Genomic DNA, 16,423 nt, shown 5'->3' on the forward strand with positions numbered 1-16,423 from the left:
ACAAGGTTACAGTAATATGAAACCATTTTAAAATTGCTTACAGCCAATAGTAAGAAAAAAAGCAAAACTATATTAATGCTCTTTAGTGAGACACAAAAACGTCCACGGTCAAAAGGTCCCAGAGATCATCCAGGAAATAGCCTATTATTTTCCAGACAACTGATTGGTCATTAGGTGGTGATTTTGTACCTTTCAGTCTTTTATCTGGAATATAGCCTGCTTTGAAGCACATTCAGTGTGCTTCATTGTTTATCGTACCAACGCTGAAAGTGTCTATTAATGAATATAACCTATTTTTCTGAAAAATTATAATATATACTTGATTTAAATAAATAAATAAATAAAATAAGGCCTTAAAAAAATGAAAATCATAATAGACAAATGGAGTTGCTGCAACATGTTGCCACTTGAAAACATGTTTTGTCTGGTTTTAAATCTTCTCTGGATTATAAAACTCAATTCAATACTGTTTTATTTTACAACAGTTGCCTCAAGGTCCTCTGTATAGCAAGGAAAGAGCCTACAAATTTTCCAAAGAAAAAAGCCCAACAATCACATTGGAGTAAACACTTGGCAATAATGGGAAGGAAAAAACTCCCTTTTAACAGGAAGAGCAACAAATATCTTGTTAAAGGAATACAGTTCACAGCATTTCTATTTGTGATCTGTAAAGGGGAACAAGGATCTACACTTCTATCAGAAACCAATAAAAAACTGTTTCAACTGTATAATGTTTACTTGATGGTACAAACAGTTGATGGCCTAACTGTCTTTTGTTCATTTTATGTGTACCCTGATGAAGGCTACAGGTCAAACACATTGGTAAAGTAATAAAGTTGTTCTTCAAACTACAAGTGTTGTTCGACCTTCAACCCAGAAAGTTGGAAGCAGGTGAATTTATGCCATAAACATCTACTCTACACAACAGTCTATGTTACCAAGTCAGCCGCCTATTTCTGCAAATTTTACAAAGAACAAGTTATTGTGCTCCTTCTTTCTATTTGGCTTAAAACCAACATGCTCCCACTGGTGATGTTTTGGCTTAACAGCTAAATCCATGCTGTTAATTCTCAACAGCTGCTTATTGCAGTGCAGCCGGCGCAATAGTTTAACTTGATCACCTTGAAGTGCCATTAATAGAAGAGGGCAAAACTGGTGAAAAACAACATGAAAATAGTGATGTAATTTCATCCAGCTGTGTTTAAAGAGGTACAATTAGTCAGCTGAAATTATTATGATCAGGTGATTGTGAAGTAAATGTGACAGGCTTATTATTACGTGCCAAACATAAAAAAAAAAATCTTGTATCAGTCAGGCTTGTTGCATTCATTACTGTAGAAAATCACATTATATCTAGGGTAAAATACATTTTCCTAAAATAACCAATGAACTAAATCATTAGACTTAATTTGATCTGCTAACAACCAGTTTTAATTATCCGTTATAATAGGTCTACTTGCTCAGCCATTGGCAGCTGCTCTAAAAAAATTAAAATTGTAACTTAATATTGCACATACATGTTCACTCTGCTGATGACTTTTCCTGGGCAAAAACTGCAACTTCCCTTTTGTTTATACACAAACAAATGCATAGTTGGACCATTTGGCTGGATGGTCATGATCAGTTTATGGTCAGATAAATTCCCACTCAAATAAACACACACACAGACCCACTATCAAACAGCCTCACTGGCAGTAAAGCAGACTTACTGTCAGAATGGTCATTTGCTGCTTATTGATTTCCTATACACGTTTCCACTGGCTGCCCCTCTCTCTCCTGGTCGTCCTTTTCAATTGTAAACTTAACACTCTCTCACTGATTAAATTTCTAACTTTCACTCCCGGTCTCTCTGTCACTGTAATACCCTCTGATTAAATGCCACACTCACTATTACAGAAAACCTTCTCTCTGGTGGGGAGAGCCCCCCCTGCCCCGCCTCAAAAATCTAATCGCAGGTTTCAGTGCGTCCCTTAAACAAGTGATTAAATAGCGGACTCTCTCACACGACGGCTGCAGGATTAACACATGCCTCTTGCTCTCAGTCCAGTCTTTTCTTAACTCTACCCTCATAATGAGGGAATGAACCAGCATTACTAGGAAGTGTGGCCTTTTGACAGAAAATGGGAAGATTGAAATAGTGCACCAATTTATCCGTCTGTAATTTCCATCTGCAGCCACTGGTCACACTATCTGCCCAAAGCACAGCTAACTCCTTGAAATGTCACAGCGGGGTCGTGACATACCATAACAAACTCCCCCAGAGCTCTCCAGCAAATCAAATCAATTGAAGTAAAATTGGCATTCACACGTGTCAATAAGTGGTTTGTGCGTATGAGCCTGTGTCACTCTTTATTAAAAAAAAAAAAAAAAAAGAGTGGGATGGGGTGGATCTTAAAAAGCAAAACATCCCTGTTGATAAACGGCTGAACTCAGATTACTCGCGCACAGTTAGGTGGAGATTATGATCACAGCGCTCTGCAAATAATTCACTACTGTCAAAAGGTTAACAATGAAAGTCGCCGCTGCACCGCATTGATAAGGTGTGCACGCACACGCACACAGGTGAGCCTGACTTCATCACCAGCAGGGTTGCATCAATAATGGATGCAGACAAGTGTTCAAAGAAAACCGCCATCTTAACGTATACAAAACTGAACAACAAAAGAAATGTGTTTAAGGGCAAAAATATATTTTTCTCATCATTCTAAGAAGATCTGTGACAAGAATATTTAAAAGTTTGATCTAGATAGTCACCCATCAGTCACACTCTAATAAACAGGAAGTTAAAACCATGCCTGACAACAGAAACAAGCACAGAAAGGCAATTACATGAGAGAGTAACAAAGCTAAACATATTTAGGGTTGCAACTATTAATCATATTAAAATGAGTTGGGGGTTTTGTCAATTGTTTTAATTAACTATAATATAAAAAGACAACCACTTTAAGTTTTCTATTTCTGGGACAAGAAAACGGATTTTGAAGAGGGCCAATCACACTCAAGTTTTGCTTGAGCTGCTTATAATTTTTGCTTTGATCTTATACCAGGCCTGTGTGAGACCAATCAGTTCATCTACTGTCAGAAACTAACCATTTTGGCTCCCTTTCTTCCCCCTTTAAGCCATCTTTCTTTTCATTGGCTGCCTATCCCAAACTGAAATTTATATTGGCTATATATAATAATGATAATAGATTACATTTATATAGCGCTTTTCTAGACACTCAAAGCGCTATATATACACATCAAAATATGTTTACAGGAGATGGGATTTAATATAATCTGGTATTTAGCTGTGCTGATGCATCTAATCAAACAACTGTGTGACATGCGTATAGTAACGAATAGGTCATACACTCGCCTTCGTGATCACCATCTAATCCTTTATGACCATCTCCCTGAAGATGATCATCTTCAGACCATCTGCTGCTCAACACAGAAGCTACCATTAATGTGCTGCTCTTATTTCTTTGGTGTTTGTATTTTTTTTTTAATTCAATATAAAATAAGGTCAATACAGCATGTAAGCTGCTGGCTTTGGGAACGTGGAAAAGCATTAAAAGTAGCATGAACACAGTCAGGTAATTGCATATTTAAAAAAAACAACAACAAAGTGATTCTGGCCTTCCACCAAAGAACCAACATTTTTTTCAATATTTAATAAAGTTTAATCAAACTTGATATACATTTTTGTTTATCAAATGGGTAGTTAACAGGAAAATGTATGCAAAACTACATGAGGACTTGTGTTTACACACAGCCTTCCCCTCAAAGGCTCATTTAACCCAGGAAAAGCCCTGATCAATGACATTAAAAAAAAGAGGATTTTCAAACTGAAATTACAGTCAGGACCTTTATATGGAACAATATTTGGAGCATTTTTATTCTGTTTGGACTTTTAAAAACACAAAAATAAGACTGCACATAAACAGAGCTACTGTAAAACATGTACTCTAATGGTCAAACATTAAAGAATCCCATCAGAAATACTTATTTAAACCAACCTGAGAACAAGAGCAGGCAGAAATAAACACCAATAAAGCTACAAAGATTATAAAAGACAACGAACTAGCAGAGACAAAGGGAGCAAGAAATGGGAACAGGAGGGGATGACAGACTGTGAAGACTCTCAGCTTCTCCTATTACAACCACTGCTGCCTTAATTCAATAAACCATAAGGGCTAAATAAACCATAGGCACCAACTCTACATGTGAGGAGCAGCAAAGTGCAAAGGTCAACCTAACACCAGGGATCAAGTTCTCAGTGAAAATAAAAGGTTGTAACTCTGGTCACACTTGAAGAGTTCAGCCATGACAGCTAAAGTGCTAAACTGGACCTTTTCTAGCACACTGGTAGAATTCTTTTTCTGTTTTTACCCTAACACCCACTGGGATGCTGAGCAGTTGTGTATGCAGCTTGTACATTGGAAACATAATGATGATTTACTGTACAGCGCACTGTGGAAGTGGGTCATGTTTGGTTACCTTAGCAGCAGATCTGAGCTCCATTTGTATATGGAAAAAAACAGTATTTATGACTCAATGCTATGCTACTGCAACATGTGTGATGTGTTTTATTTGCATGGTTTTTGTTTCATTTATTGCACACAACACACTTACGTTTGTAGTTGTAGTTTACTTTTATTTTAGTAGTTATATTTTCTGCCAGCAGCAGCAAATTAAACGCTGATCCATTTTAATGTGCAACTTTCTCTAATAATAGAAAGAATCATTTAATTCATCTCTATAAAAGTCACTTAGTATGCATGTGTGCAAGTTTCCACCAACCTTTAATCGGCTGCTTGACTTCTCCATTCTCCCTCTTGATCTCATTCATCACTTTGTGCTTCTTCTTCTCCTTTTCTTTCTCTCGCTCTTTGACCTTCTTCTTCTCCCTCTCCTCTCGCTCCCTCTCCTTCGCCTTGTCCTTGGTGGAGTGATCTGTGGAAGCAGTGAGCAACGTTTCATGTCTCGATGGTGAAAGCACATTAGCATAAGATCTCAGATGTACCCCCACGCAAGCATGTACACAGATGTTTGAGTGCACTTTGCTCGCTCCGATTTGCTTCTCTAACAGCTCACCTGTTCTCTTGCCAAGCCCTTCACCTCTGCTATCACTCTTGACTTTTAATTTTGTTGATCTTTCCTCTACAAATGTTTTTTCCCTACTGCGAAAGGAAAAAAAAAATCATCCCATCGCCAAACCCATACTTTTATCTAAGCCCTGCAATGACCTTCCCTTTGAGAATGCAGCAGCCGCTCTGCAACTTCACTCAAAACAGCACAGTTTCATCAAGACACACCTCATCCCCAAAAAACGTAACCCTCTACTATCATTAATATGTTCCCATTTAATTTTAAAAGTCCTAAAATCCTCTCTTTGCTTTTCAGCTTATTTTCTTTTCCTTTTCCTGCACGTCTCCATCCAAGTGTTGAGCAAGTGTAGCACATTGAGGAATTGGAGTGCGCTCTAATGCAACGCTCAGTGCAAATCGCTGCGGATGAGAGCATCAGTTTTAAAATGTCAGTATCACATGCACACACCTTTTCAGCTGGATTGTTGGAAAGCTTTCGGAAAGGTGTGTTTAAGTGTGAGGCACCCCGGCAAACAGACATTTATTCTTTAAATCTGCACGTCTCCCCTCCAGCTGAGCTAAAAACCCTTACCCATCTTCAAATAACCCTCGTTTTATATATTTTTGTATTCCTTGATTTGCTTTATAAAAATCCTTTGTGTTTTCCATAGTGTTATTTTGTCCATTCCTTCTTTTCCTTCCCAGAGAACTTTTTTCCCCCCTTTGAACTCAGTCGGATCCATCTTTGAAAGGAAGCCGTGTTTTCAGACTGTTCACTCTTCTGTGGATGTAGGGAGTGGGAAAGTGAACACAGTGTGGTTGCACTCCCTGTTTGTGGATCAAAGGAGAAAAAAAGCTTTCAAAGTAAAAAGGCTTATAGGAGCATTAGGAGAATTAGATGTACATTGATACATTTTTCATCATAGTACTTAAATACACTTCAGCAGACTGTTTTGCTTTTACTACTTAAGACGCAGGTGATCGTGCTCCTCATAGCTTGTGGTGAATAGTGGAATGCCAAGGATGTCAACGTTCCCTATGCAAAAGAAATGCTGCTAAATTACTAGACAGTGTAAGCTGCCTAGTGGAAAAAAACAGCACGTCTCAAAACGACAATTTAGCTCCACAGGAAACAGCCTACAAAGGAGCGCTCACTCAGATCTGTTGCCAGATTTATAAAAACATGTAAGGCCATGCCAGAGCAGTAACATTCATAAGTCTTAACTTTAGAGGAAATGGCAGTAAATTAGTCCAGGTGGCTGATGTGAACTGAAAATATACAGTGAAGCATGTTGATTTCTCTCACCTCGAGAGAAGGGGCTTTCCCGTGAAATAAAGAAAATAACAGGGTGAAACCAGGGTTTTAACTGATGACACGATCCGAGAAAAGATGTCAAGGCTTCGATGGTCACAAGTTCTAAAGCTAAGTTCATATTTCCAGGGCAAAACAGCACAAAACTAGAGATCTGAATGAATTTGAAATGAACGGTATCCATGTGACTGAAGCATGTTTTCTTCCTCCTCTTCATTCCGTTTTCTGATTTTCTAGCAGCAGCCAGTTAGGAAGGGAAACACAGCAGGTAGTTTTCACGGTTTGGATGATCACAGGAGAGATAAAACTTTGAAAGACAGAGAGCCAGAGGCCGGCAGTTAGTAAACTTCAACGACGCAACCACTCATCTATATCTCATTTCTTCTTATCAAGAAAAATTACGCCAAAATAAAAATTATCAGAAAATATAAAAAATGTGCATACTGACATTTTAAAGTTGTTACATTTCAAAGGGAACCCCAGATCCCTCCAATTGTCTGCCATTAAAAATTAAATAGCAATAACAAAGCATAATTTATAGTTTCAACATCAAAAGTGCACCAGCTTAATGCCCATATTTACCCGCTAGCTGCTAATTCACATGATAAAAAGTGCATTTTGGGTAAATTTTAAACAGTCATATCACCATTAGTGATAGGTGGCTTATTATGTTAAAGGTCTGCTTTATACTGCCATTATGATACCAGGCTTATCCTCTAGCCAAGGTTTCTCTTGTGGCAAAATCATTTTCGAATACAGGCCAAAGTTTCATTTGAGGTTCTATTTACTTGGGAAAGGTGTCACAGTGGTCCAGTGGTAAGTAATGTCACTTCATAGCAAGAAGGTTCCACCCAGCTGCAGACTTTCCACGCATGCATGTTTTTTGCTCATTTGTCGGCTCGTCTCCCTGTGCCTGTGTGGGCTCCCTAAGGATACCCCAGCTTCCTTTCAGAGTCCAAAGACATGCTTGTTAGGTTAACTGGTGATTCTGGGATTGGATATCAGTGTAACAGTGAGGCTGCGTCCACACAAGAAACTATCGGCAGCAACCTGGCAACCCCAAGAAGTCAATGACTTCAACAACATATGGGAGGGGAAAAAAGAAAAAGAAAAAAAGAAGATCATTCTAGATATAAAACTTTTCTCAACAGAAACTACCAGTGAGACTGCAGGATACTGCTGATTGACATATGACATGGTAGTAAATACATTAGAGGCTTACCTAGGCAACGAGTGGCCATTGCCCAAGGATACGCTACCATTGGTGTCACTATCTAAAGCCTGGAATGTCTACATATCTACCAGCCGGTAACTTAGAGGGATGGGCTTCTTCTTCATCTGTTCATTGTGCTTTTTTCTTTGTTGGGGGGGGATGGGGGTGGTAATTAACAAGACCATGCAAATCTTGTTTTTTCTGGAAGAATCTGAGGCCTTCAAAGATTAGACACACTGAGCTCTCCACTGTGAACAACACAGTTTGAGCAGAATTTTCATGTGAAAATGTGCTGGATACTTGCAAGCTCACATTTTCAGCAGTAAACATGCTCTCTGTGAGATGCTGAGCATAATGGGAAGAAGAAAAAAACTTGCCCAAGGCCAAGCATGTGTTCATATTTTAAGGAGAAAAAAAATCAAAATGCAAAACACTGTAACAGGGAGCTCAGCATTTTATCAGTTTCCCATCAGTATATACATGTACTGCAACTGTAAATACGGTTGCAGTACATGTTAAAATGAAGGCGATTTTAATAGAAAAAATACATGATATGTGTGAAACTAGCTGTTAAATCTAAGCATGATCAAAAAACATTAAAGAAAAAAAATCACTGCAGGGCTGCAGGTACACTCGTCTCTCAGGAAAATCCTGCTACTCCAGATGGTCAGTCCACCCCTGCTGGTGTGGCAAATCCATGCTTCACCAACCAAAATGATTTAGCAATAGGACTCATACAGTGTTTGTCATTGTATTGGCAATGCACACGCTGTGCTAAGGATCTTGCCATTTTTTTCAGAGGAAAAAATACAAATTAAAAAAAAAAATAGCCAAGAGAAACTTAATTGGGCGATGATGGTAGTTAAGCTTCATTTTCTCCTCAGTGTAATTCAGATGTGCAGCTCCAGACATATTTGGTGGTTCTTTAAGCATGGTAAATTTACATCCACACAATAAACTAATTATGGGCTTTTAACAGTAGATAGAAATGCAGAGAAGTCAAAGCTACAACACAAAACAACCGTAACACTTGCCAAAAACAGAACTGGTTACATGAATTTTAATCTCTGCATTATGCAGCACAAGTGTCTGAATGGGCATAATATTAGGCTTTTGCACAAACAGCTACACTTAAGGACTTGATAATATTCTTGCTTCTGCATATTAAAAATGGAAACAGACCGGAATTATGCTTTTAATATCACTATAAAATTGCAAAAGGTAATGACGAATTAATATCTACAGAATCTGCTCTCAAATTTGTTGACTGTAAGCATTGATGGTCTAAAGCTCCCACTAAATGAAGCTTCAATTATTCAATCAATAGAAAGAGAACAGCACTTTTGCTTTTTCCGTTAACAATGGTTAGTATTAACAAAGGCAAGTTTGGAGACTCTAGCTGGTAAAAAAAACAAAAAAAAAAAAAAACGAGTAAACAGCAACTACATGATCTGAGATAAGCAGCAAGCAAAGCCTGTCTGGTTATAAGCCCAATAAAACCAAGGTAAAACATCAGCTACTGCTACTTGAGAGAGGCTCGCTGACAAATCATGGCCGGTGGTAACATTTTGTGCAGCACTACAGTAAACTTCATTTATCAACAGTTCATGTCATCCTGTGATATAGCAGTGCAGAACAAGAATTTCAATTCAGTTAGTGGCGGGCAATGTACTCGATGATTAAATAACATACAAGTACCAGCTAATATACCTACTATAGCTTCTCAAAGGCTTCTTAATGTACAGTTTGTTTGGCTGCAAATACCTCCTGGCATAAAGTGCTGGAAAGATGAAGCCTTTCAACTTCTTATCCTCGTTGCTTGTGGTATTAATTATGTGACACAACAATTAATGAAAGTAACCCTCTATAGTAGGTCTTGGAACTGAGCAGAGAGACTGAGAATGAAGAGAGGAGACTGGAAGCACATCTGAAGAGGAGAGCTACGTCTGCTGTTTGGAGGTTTTTAAAAATAAAAATTGGTATTGACGTCATTTTTGTGCAACATTTTCTTTGTATACTGGAATGCTTTCACTGGAACTTGGTCTGAGAACCTCTGATTATGGCTAAATGTATTCGACAAACTGCATTTGCAATATCAAACTGTGTGTAAATATAACAACAGCTCAGAAGGCTGCATAAATACTTTACACAAGGTCAAACTTGATTTGCAACTAGCTCAACTTCCCAATTATACCTACAGCTTAAAAATTCCCTTTTCTTGGTCTACTGCTCACTGCACTTTGTCTGACTCATGTATCCTATTTCAGCATCAAATGTAACTGGCAGTCACAGCTCCCTGGCACTTGCTTTTGCCACTAATAATATTACCATGATGATGTGATACTCTTTGGATCCCTGTAGGAAAGATTCTTTCCTTGCAGGAAGGTCAGAGCATAAATTTGCCTCAAATACATGTCCTTCCGCAGAACAGCAATCTTGTCAATTTTCTCATTTTGTTTAGAATTAATGTACATTTTGAGCTCCACATTCACATTCACACACTTCCTCATCTTCGACTTAATATAATTACAGTCTCCTACTGCTGGCCATTGAGCAACTCACTAAAGCAATTAGAGGTTCAGTGCTTTACTGAAGAGCACCTCAGTGAAACTGTTGCAGGAGCGGTTTTAGTTATCACTACTAAAGGCTGCATCTATATTTAGCCAGTCAGGTCCAGAAATGAAAATCATAAGCTGCACTAAGTGACTTTAAGTGGTATAACTGCCTAATGGAAAATATTCATTACAGAGTTTGGGGTGAAAATGACACATTATCTGCAAAGCAAATCATGTGATGTTTTGTGGGTAATCGTTAAAGCCACATCTATGTGTTTTAAATAAAACGCTGCCACCAGCCACATATTTACATGAACATATTAAAGTTGCACTCAGCGCAGCCTGTTTACAAGACTGCGTGTCTCAAAGTGTTTAGGGCTACAGGCCAACAACACGTTTCCTTCTGGTACCCTAATTGTTTGCGGTGACTGTTCAGAGTATGTCATGATCTCTTAAACTACCCAACTGGAAAAGGGTGACATCATGCAATCACATGTGCCCACCCTTTCTAGTGTCTAAACATTTAACAAGTGAATACTTGTCCACACATTGGCAAGCACAAATGTGCATATGCATGGGTTTTGGCACGATGCTTTGGTGTGACAAAAGGACGCTGATAATAAGTATTTGCATCCTTACTGACTTCTTGGTGTTTTTTGCATATTTGTCAAACTTATGTTTGAGATCATTAAACAAATTTTAAATGTTAGACAATGATAACCTGAGAAAATACAAAATTAAGTTTTATAATAATTTCACTGATTAGAGGAAACCAACAACAATAAAAAAAATAAATTAAAAAAAAAACAATCAAACACAAAAAAATGCCCAAAAAGCTAACAACTCTCCAAACCTACCTGTGGAAGAAAATAATGCCTTGTGAACTTAATAACGGGTTATGTCACCTGCCGCAGCAAGAACTGCGATCAAGTATTTACAATAACCAGCAATGAGTGTTTTACATCGCTGTGGGGAAATTTTGGCTCACTCTTTGCAAAATTTTTCTTTTTTTAATTCAGCCACAATGGAGGGGTTTTTTGTTTTGTTTTTGTTTTTTTATTTTTACCATGAACGACCTGTTTAAGGTCATTCCAAAGATTCTTAAACTGATTTTCTTTACAACTGAATGAGCTTATCACCGATCAATTATGGGATGTCACCCAGGTCCTGAAGCAACAAAGCAGCTCCAGACCATCACCATCATTTAAGTGATTTCTTGTTTTCAAAGCTCTGGAAGTGATCGAGCCTGCTTTTAATTATGATTTAACAAGGAGAGGCAGTTACTTTTTCACACGGGGCCGGGTAGATTTAGAAAGCTATTCTCCTTTAATACATTAAACCATCATTTAAAAATCTGTTTTTGTATTTACTCAGGTTAACTTTGTGTAATAGCAAATGTGTGTGATGAACCGAAACAAATGTGCAAAAAAGAAATGAGAAATCAGGAAAGGGGAAAATACTTTCACAACACCATGCACCATATTAAAGGACGCAATCGAGAAAATAAGACTATTTATCTCCCTCTCCCACCCAACCATCTAAATGGCATTTAACAAATGCAGTGGCCACGCTCAAAACAAAATATTCTCATTAAAGTCCAAGTGTAATTACAACACTGTAGCAATAAAGATGTCTGTGTAGAAATGAATGCTTTGGGGGTGTGAAGGTTGAATTTCTGCATGTACAACTGTAGATGATGCAGTATCAACAAGCCACGGAGCTCTGTGTCTGTTTCCCCTTACAGCCTGGGGTTACAGAGGGGGGCGTGGTGCTCTACCAAAACAACACTTACCCTATAATGGCGGGCGGTTTTTATATTGTTATGACAGCACACATGTAACGCCAGGACATACACAGTTCCCAAGGAAAATAAATACTTGCACGCGCAGGGATGTCATTGATTAACGAGTCTCAACTATAACACTGGTGTGACAAATGACAGCTCGTTTTTATAAACGTTTTTAAGATGCCGTTATTTATTAATTTGTTTATCTTTTAACTGTACTGGGTCAGTGGTTAACGTAGACAAACAAGGGTGGATATGTTTAGTCAATGCGACGTTAATATGTTTAAAAAAAATTACCGCAGGACGAGCGCGGCTGGTTGCGATAACGGCCAGGTCGCGCGACTATACTGCTCTGGAACGCGGCTCCAGTAGAGCTCGAGGGTTCACAAGCGGGTGAACAAGCGACGGAAAGCTGGCAGCCATACTCCGCAGAGACTCCATCGATTAAAACTGCTGCGCTTTCACACGCTCCAAACTCGACGCGAACACGTTCCCGAGCGACCAAATATCAATTAATGCAACGCTCGAGGATTTTTTTCGGGCATCTTGCACGACGTTAAGGGGCGCCCTTTTCAACAGCAGCCATTCCGAAAAACGGGACCGTTTACAGGCAGATGAGAAAGCAGAGAAACTGTACACTCCGGGGCACATGTTCGTATCCCGAGCGGCTAGCCAAGTCACTATAAAAGGGCAGAACTCCAGCCTGCTTATAATAAACACAAAGTTTATTAATGCCACTAACTAACTCACAAAATAGATGAAAACATAATGGCTTACCTTTTGGTGGCAACGTGACATCTCCATTTTCTTTCTTCGCCGTAGAAATGTTATTAAATTTACCGACGTCGTTATTAACAGTAGTCCCAGATCCGGAGGTCAACAACAGTTTATGTTTCTTTTTCTCCTCTCCGCCTCCTTTCCCTTTTCCCCTCTCTTTCTCTCGCTGTTTATCCTTACTTAGTTTCTTGGATTTGGAGGAAGAAGGTGCCTTATGGAGGAAGAAATCGCTCTGTTTAAAGACTTTGTGATGGGTTATCGGTGTCTGGGACCCACCAGTAGCACCCACCGGAGACCGGTTGTTGTTGCTGCTGCTGGTGGCCGTCTTAACCGGACTACAGCTCCACAAGCCCGAGCTGCTGCCATAACTCTGCAGCTTCGTGTGCTGCTGGAGTTTCTCTTTACCGCTACCGTTGCCTCCCACTCCTCCGTCCCTGTTGAGTTTCTTGGGTTTAACGCTCCTCTCTTCGACTCGGACCTTCTTGGGCGGCGGCGGCTGGTTGAAATCACGGGAAGACTGGGAGTCGTTACCAAGGGTTCCTTTCGCCTCGGTCGGCTTGCCGAGCGCGCTTTGAACGGAGGCTACAGTAGGAGTAGTAGCAAGGGAGGCAGCTCCAGAGAGGTGAATACTGCCCTGCGAGTCAGCCATCTTGAGGCTTCTCTCTCTATTTACTCTCTTCCCCCAACGGCAGCCGATGCTGCTTTTTTTCCGCGACGTTCAGACAGGCGATGAAGGGGCGGGGCCGAACTTGAATTGACAGCCAGGCAGCGAGGAGGCGGGACTCAGGCTCGACTGACAGGTAGCGAGGGGAAAAAATAGAGGCGGGGCTTAAGTATCTGTGCCTTAGCAGCATGTGTTGTATTTTACGTACGATCTATGGCATTTTGTGTTTATGAAACAAGGAAAGGTGTAGATTTTAACTATGAGGAGCCAAATATTTCTAAAGCTCAACAACTTTTTGAGTACTGAAATGCAGCCCTTAGATTTTTAAGATTAAATTTAAATCATATGCCAACTTTCATTGCTCCAAATCGCAACAAAGTTATATTTTTAAAGGTAGAGATCCTACAGCATTATGGACCAAAACCATAAAATCCAACAGTTTTCTCTTGCATAATATTTGGGGACAGTCCCAAAGCAAAACTTACAAATAGGTTCAAATAAGACGTATGTTTGCATGCTTAATGTCTGTGGCTGACCTGATCATTTGAACACTACCGCTAAACCTCAGGTATGAGGGTGTTTTAAACAGTGGACCTTGTTTCTGCTGAAAAACAAAAACAAAAAGAATCAGTAATAAAAACAAAAACAAACTTGCCATCCCTAAGTAAAAATTAAATTTTCAGTGATATTAAATCACTTTGAAGTTTTCAGACATGTCATTAAAAAGACTGCATTAATCCAACATCTTAAAAGGTCCTGCACAGACGTCACTGTAGTCTATGTGCTTATATTTTGGAAGAATGTCCATAAGCTGACTGGCAGAACTTGTGGACTCCCATTAAAGAGATAAATATGCCCTCTTTAATCTTTACAACTGAATGCGCTTATCACTCTCCCTCGCACAACACATCATTAGACCGTGTCATGAATCCTCTGGCGTTGTTTACACTTTGATTTACTGAGATGAAAACATTTTCTTCAATCAGACAGGCAGAGTTCTCAGTACAAGGCCTGTCAGCGTGTGACAATCAACCATGAATAGCAAACATGATTAGCAGCTGCACGAGGGGAATTGTAAAGTTACAGCTGGTTATAAATATTGTGACAAGATTATTGCATGATGCAAGTCACGAGCAGAGATTTGATGTCTGTGCATGCAGTGACAGAAGAGATGTGTGTAAGCATGTGCTGAGTCCAGCATCGACTTTATGTGACTCATATAGCTACAGTAAATCTGTATTTTAATATTACAGGCTTTAAAAGAGAGCTGACACAGTTTCTTCTGTGCAGCCTGCTGCTCACATATCCAACACTGACTGGCTATATTTATAAGCCATTACATAACATGTTAAACTGCTCATTGGGAAAACTGAGGTGACCCAGTTAAGACAGCAACCTGGCTTAATATTAATACTCAGAGAAACAGAGAGAGAAAGAAGGGTGCATGGTGCATTCATACTGTGTTAGTGTGCAGCCGAGAGGAAAACTTTGCACAGATAATCAGGTGGTAGTAGAAAGTGTGCATAAAGTAAATAAGCACTGGGGGTGAGAGGCATGTGCACTTTATTATGCTGTGTATACAAATATCGTGCACGTGAGCCACAAACATTTAAAAAGGGTGAAGGACGTACTTGTATGCTGTGCTGTGTAATCTTTTCAAAGTAACTTTTTAAATATGTGAATGGAAGTCAAGGTGGAACCGAAAGCTACTTGTTTATTTACATTTCTATTCTATGAAAATATACAGGAAACATCCTCATTCTTCCGGACTGAAGAACTCAGAACTGAAGAAGCTTCTCGGATGAGAGGTGAAACGTCTTCAAGCAACTTAAAGAAGTCCAGACGCTTTTCTTTGCAAGCTCCTTTGACTATCAATGTAAAGTGTTTTTAACCCTAACCCAGGATAACTTTAAAAACCCATCAGTGCCTGAACCACGGTAGTTGTACTGTCCATGATTGCATAATTAATTTGAAATGAGCATTGACTACCTGTGAGCACCAGCGAATAATTATAGTACGAGTGCCCTCCTGCTGTGCTTCTCTGTGTGTAAAGTGAATACAAATGCAAAGCCCTCAAGGTCTCTGAGAAAGCCAGTGTGTGTTTATGACCCCTGCTGTGATTAATTGTCATATTAGTCTGTGTGCGTGCTTGAGTGAATACAGTCGTCTTGGCAGCTCCACAAGGTGTGTGAGCATTTCCTGCTGTGACAGCGTACACACAGACACACAAAACTCACACTGACTGAAAGTTCACGAGTTCATTTTGAAGTCAGTCACGTCTGAAAACATCAGATTACAAGTCAGCAGGCGACTAAGTCAAAGTGATGCATTAGCCATTTGACTGGTCTATAGTATAAAATAATGCTTCCTGCTGAGACGCACACATTCAAACTCACAATTATTCAGGAATATTTACATGAATGAAGGCGAAAGAGGTACATCTTTACTTAAGGTCATTTTTACTGATTGATTTCTGCAACATACAAACGTGTGTGTGTGACAGGATGGGGCTGAGGGGGCGTGGCTGAATGAGAGTCCCACAGGAGGCGATGAGCAAGCAGCAGCGAATCACATCGCTTATGGTCATGCCGCTAATGATGATTGGAGGGCAGAGGGAAAGGGTGAGTGCGGGCAGGCGGGCTCTCTCTTAAAGGCACAGGTGGGCTCTTTACTGAGATCGAGGCGTGTGCATGAGAGTGTGTGTGTGTGTGTGTGGGGGGGGAGTGGAAGTAAACAGAAAAATGAGGATAACGAATTATAAGAGAATCAATAAAGTTAAAGACAGTCTCTTCTGTTGTGCGTGGGCATACAGATGTGTTGGAAATGACAGCCTTTCTCAAAAAAAATGGGAAAAGGCAGAAAGGAGGGCAGGAGTGGGCGAAGATTAAAGAAGCAAAAACAAAATGGGAAGTAAGTAGGAAACGACAGATGCTCCTTGTAGAGGACAGGACATTCATCTCAGTTGCGCCTTTTAAAAAAAGAAAAAAAAAAGTTCAAAAAGAATAAGAAATGATGGAGAGGAGAGTGAGTGAGAAACGTTGATG

General features: G+C 39.6%; 1 protein-coding gene across 1 annotated transcript in view; it reads right to left on the minus strand.

Annotated features, from left to right (window-relative positions):
* The window catches only part of LOC113009219 (round spermatid basic protein 1-like protein), a 42,239-nt gene extending 28,775 nt beyond the window's left edge, over nucleotides 1-13,464 (minus strand). Inside the window, exons 1-2 of the mRNA XM_026147407.1 lie at nucleotides 12,716-13,464; nucleotides 4,786-4,938 (exon numbers count right to left, since the gene is read on the minus strand). Of these exons, the coding sequence (XP_026003192.1) occupies nucleotides 4,786-4,938; nucleotides 12,716-13,364 (802 nt within the window). The 5' untranslated portion in view covers nucleotides 13,365-13,464. The remainder of the gene's footprint in view (nucleotides 1-4,785; nucleotides 4,939-12,715) is intronic.
* Between the last annotated feature and the right edge of the window lie 2,959 nt (nucleotides 13,465-16,423).

The sequence above is a fragment of the Astatotilapia calliptera genome, chromosome 17, assembly GCF_900246225.1.
Source record: "Astatotilapia calliptera chromosome 17, fAstCal1.2, whole genome shotgun sequence".
Classification (NCBI taxonomy): Eukaryota; Metazoa; Chordata; class Actinopteri; order Cichliformes; family Cichlidae; genus Astatotilapia; species Astatotilapia calliptera.